The sequence below is a fragment of the Apium graveolens genome, chromosome 5, assembly GCF_009905375.1.
Source record: "Apium graveolens cultivar Ventura chromosome 5, ASM990537v1, whole genome shotgun sequence".
Classification (NCBI taxonomy): domain Eukaryota; kingdom Viridiplantae; phylum Streptophyta; class Magnoliopsida; order Apiales; family Apiaceae; genus Apium; species Apium graveolens.
Genome location: NC_133651.1, coordinates 37,972,878 through 37,974,936, shown reverse-complemented (window position 1 = coordinate 37,974,936; position 2,059 = coordinate 37,972,878). Strand labels below are relative to the sequence as shown.

General features: G+C 40.1%; 1 protein-coding gene across 1 annotated transcript; it reads right to left on the bottom strand.

The window, feature by feature from the left end:
- Window positions 1-443: 443 nt before the first annotated feature.
- On the bottom strand, window positions 444-1,802 carry LOC141723859 (F-box/kelch-repeat protein At1g15670-like). The gene has a single exon (XM_074525790.1). It carries the CDS (start codon window positions 1,606-1,608, stop codon window positions 535-537), a length of 1,074 nt encoding a protein of 357 aa, XP_074381891.1. The 5' UTR covers window positions 1,609-1,802; the 3' UTR covers window positions 444-534.
- Window positions 1,803-2,059: the final 257 nt, after the last annotated feature.

Here is a 2,059-nt window from a genome sequence, read left to right as displayed (position 1 = left end):
ATAGTATGACGTGTATAATTTTATCTATACAGTCTTGTGAGATGACATCTTTGGCTTCAATTTTTTTTGTAATAAAAGAGCCGTGACTAATTTCATCTTTTCCTATTTGATAGCAACTATACATTCATCTTTGCTTCTTTTCCTTTTTTTTTCAGAGTGAGGTATCGGTCTTTCGGGGCACAAATGGACTATAAATTTATAGATAAAGCTTCGAAAAATTATCTAATTCGACCGGAACTGATCGTATAAGGGCGCGGTTTTACATGTATTTTTCTAAATTAAAATTTAGGTATATGTTGTTGTATTTTGTGTAACAGGAAGACGTCTATTCTTCTAAATCAAAATTTAGACACAAATGATAATCACTAAGTTTGCAGTTATTAATTTGTGCCGTATTAATTTTGCCTTTTTAAGGGCAAGAAAGCAAAAAGAGAGTGATGAGCTAAACAGAAGAAGAAGGTTATACAATCTCCGAATATTTACATTAACAAAACTTTTCAAAATTATAAAGCACAAGGTGAAAACAACTCAGCTCTAAATTTCCATAAGACAACTAGACTGAACATGGCCGGAAAATTCTTCCGGTGTTGCCACTTTAGTCCACTTCCTGTTTTTTATATCCAACGTGTACACTTTGTGGGGCTCACCAAATCTATGTGAACCAATCACCATTAGCTTCTCTTGCCATGCTGTCATGTGTGTGGAAGTTAACACGTCGGATGGCAACTCAGCAACCACTTGCCACGTGGCACTGTCATTCGTCATCAAAACCTCGCCCGAGCTGGAGCTCCACTTGTAAACGTTTCCATCCCCGTTGTCCACGTACGATCTCGGACACGTGGCAGCATCTAAAAAATTCTCATAAACCTCGTCCCACCGCCACCTGGCAACATCGAAAACTTCTGCACTCCTCCCGAACCTTCCTTGCATTTCGGTAGTGTACCCGCCAATGACGTGGAACTTGCCAAGGTGGAAAACTCCTTTACACTCATCCCGCTCATTCGCCATGTCAGGCAGTAGGACCCACTTATCAGCCGCCACGTCATACACCATGGCCGATTTTAACGCATTCTTATCACAATCATGTCCACCCGCCACAAACACCATCCTTGAATCCGAAGCACAGGCAAAAAACGACCTAGGACAACCTGGCATGTTGGCCCCACGCTTCCACGTGGCACTAACAAAATTATAAACAAAAACTTCACTAGAAGCATCCCACGTAACCGGGTCCAACCCGCCCATAACAACTAAATTTAACCCGACAGCCGCAAGTTGACAAAACATAGGTAACCCATCTAAGTGTCCAGGTAATAAAGGCAGTTCGGTCCAAGTAACCGAACCCGGTTCACAAACAGTTAACCGATAAACCGGAACACCCGAGTTCTTCATACCACCTTGTTTCCGGGTCGGGTCAAACCGAGCTTGTGTCATAACAATAAGCCGTTGAGTCATTCCGGCATCTCTCCGGCGCCTCCAAAACTCCGGCAGCTCAATCTCACCTCTCCAGTTTTTGCAAACTGACGTGGCAGAACTGAAAGTATCATAAGGTAAACGGATCAAGCACTCACGACCCACATCATAATTTAGACCCGAAATAAGATCCATGAATACGAACTTATCAAAAACCAAAGTTTTTAGAATATATGTAGTAAAGAAACTTGTTATTGTATTAATAGAGAGACAAAGAGAGTGAAATAAATATGTTGTAATAAGTGATGGTGTTGGGGCAAAGAGATGAGAGGTTTTATAGATAAAGAGAGAAGTGTAGATAGATACATGTATGTATATGCATGTCTAGGATATAGGGATAGAGAAAAAGAAAGTGAGCGAGAGAGATATAAAGAGAGAGAGAGGAGAGAGATATTTGGATTGGACCCATTTCTATGGTGATGGTATGATGAAGAGAAAAAGAAAGCCAGGGGCCAATCTTCTAGAAGCTTTAACAAAGAAACAACAACTTGCGACAGTGGGATTTTATTATTTTATTATTTTATTATTTTAATAATTAATAATATTGGCGAGTATTCGGGTTTTAACTTTTACTTTTCTAAGCATG